This window comes from Momordica charantia (assembly GCF_013281855.1).
Source record: "Momordica charantia cultivar OHB3-1 chromosome 4 unlocalized genomic scaffold, Mcharantia_2.0 BLBB01000004.1, whole genome shotgun sequence".
In the NCBI taxonomy this organism is placed as follows: Eukaryota; Viridiplantae; Streptophyta; class Magnoliopsida; order Cucurbitales; family Cucurbitaceae; genus Momordica; species Momordica charantia.
Genome location: NW_028275162.1, coordinates 4,453,298 through 4,454,972, shown reverse-complemented (window position 1 = coordinate 4,454,972; position 1,675 = coordinate 4,453,298). Strand labels below are relative to the sequence as shown.

General features: G+C 37.4%; 1 protein-coding gene across 1 annotated transcript; it reads right to left on the bottom strand.

Annotated features, from left to right (window-relative positions):
• Positions 1-657: 657 nt before the first annotated feature.
• LOC111007775 (uncharacterized) lies at positions 658-1,371 on the bottom strand. The gene has a single exon (XM_022280250.1). The coding sequence runs from the start codon at positions 1,369-1,371 to the stop codon at positions 658-660; it is 714 nt and encodes a 237-aa protein (XP_022135942.1).
• Between the last annotated feature and the right edge of the window lie 304 nt (positions 1,372-1,675).

The following is a 1,675-nucleotide window of genomic DNA, read 5'->3' as shown; positions in this document are numbered from 1 at the left end:
AATAAAGAAAAAAACTCCTTATTTAAACATATAACTTCAATTTTAGTAAAACGAAGAAACATAACAACTAAATAAATAAATAAACCATTGATAAACAAAATGAAACAAAATTCACAACGCACATGTGAATTAACTTACAAATTTAATTTCTGGATATTAAATTTCTATATATATTCAATTGTTTATCGATATTTCAAATTCCACCTTATTTCACACTTTGAAAAATCCAACAGAAACAAATTTTTTAAGAACCAAAATGAATAAATTTGAAAATATAGGGAAAAAATGATATTTAAACTCATATTTAACTTAAAAAAAAGTTTTTGAATTACAAATTTAGCCTTTTAACGATATCTTCAATTATGTCAGAGGCCAGTAAAAATTTTGCTAGGCACCTGCATAGACATAAAATTGATTTTTTTTCAATAAATTGGTGAATTTTAAAAAATGTGAAATATGTAGAGAGCTCTACGAAACATAAAATAAATTAAAAGTTTAATAACATGTCAAATACTTTAAAGTTTAAAAATCTATAGATTAGCATAGAAAGGTTTTTGCGTTAGATCCTTTATACTATTTTTTAGACACACAATGCACAAACCAACCGAAAGAAGAAACATAACAACTAAAAAACTAAAACCAAGGAAACTAATTAAATTAAAACACCACCGCTTGACGATCTGCAGCAATAACTTCAGAAAGATCTGACAGCCACTCCTCAACCCAGACGTGAAAGGACTCGGAAACCATGCCCATCCGAGCCAACGTATGGGCGCCAGAATTTCCTTCGCGATTGACGAAACTGAACCCGCCTCCAATATGCAAAGAAGAGACAATGTGTCTAATACTTGAAGCAAGAACACCAATCTCCGATTCATCTTCACAGTCCGTCCGCAGCAAGTTAAAAACCTGGCTAGAATCAGTCTCAATTTGAAAAGGAATGAGACCCGCTTCTATGGCCAGACAGACACCCTCTTGGGCAGCCAAACATTCTGCCAAAGTAACATCAGAAACATGGGTTATAAAGCACATAGCTGATAACAAAACATTCACAGTGGAGTCACGAATCAAAATATCCAAGCCGGCAGAGAAATTCCCCTTTTTGAACGCAGCATCAACATTCACTTTAAAAAAAGGAGCCAAAGGTGGACACCACGCGGACACACGGCCACCCCGCCCGTCCAACAGGAGCGGAAGTGAAGGACCCTCCTGTGCTGATTGATACACCTGCAAATAATCGGCCACCCAATCAACCATGTTGACCAGAAGAAAACCATGGCCATTGGTGAACATAGATTGATTTCGAGCATTCCAAATCGCCCAAAGAAAAACCGACAGTTCCTCCAGCCCCGTCCACTTGATTCGATCCATCCAATCTCAACAAAAGGTAAGGGGGTCAACCACCACCAGCTCGGCCATAAAAGGAGCAAACGGAGTACTGTACCATAAAGAAAACAGTTTTTTACAATACCCAAATACATGGAGAACAGATTCCCCATATTGACCACAAAACCGGCGGATAGGTTGCACATCCACCCCTCGTGCAGCCAAATTATCCCTCGTTGGCAACCGGTTAAGACACAAACGCCACATAAAGAAACGAATTTTACTAGTGATGTTCATCTTCCAGAAACTACTCCACCAAGAACGCAAACTGTCACAGGAGGAAGAAGAA

Bases quoted from the DNA above. Each gene is read 5' to 3' on its own strand.
- LOC111007775 (XM_022280250.1), bottom strand. From the start codon at position 1,371: ATGGATCGAATCAAGTGGACGGGGCTGGAGGAACTGTCGGTTTTTCTT.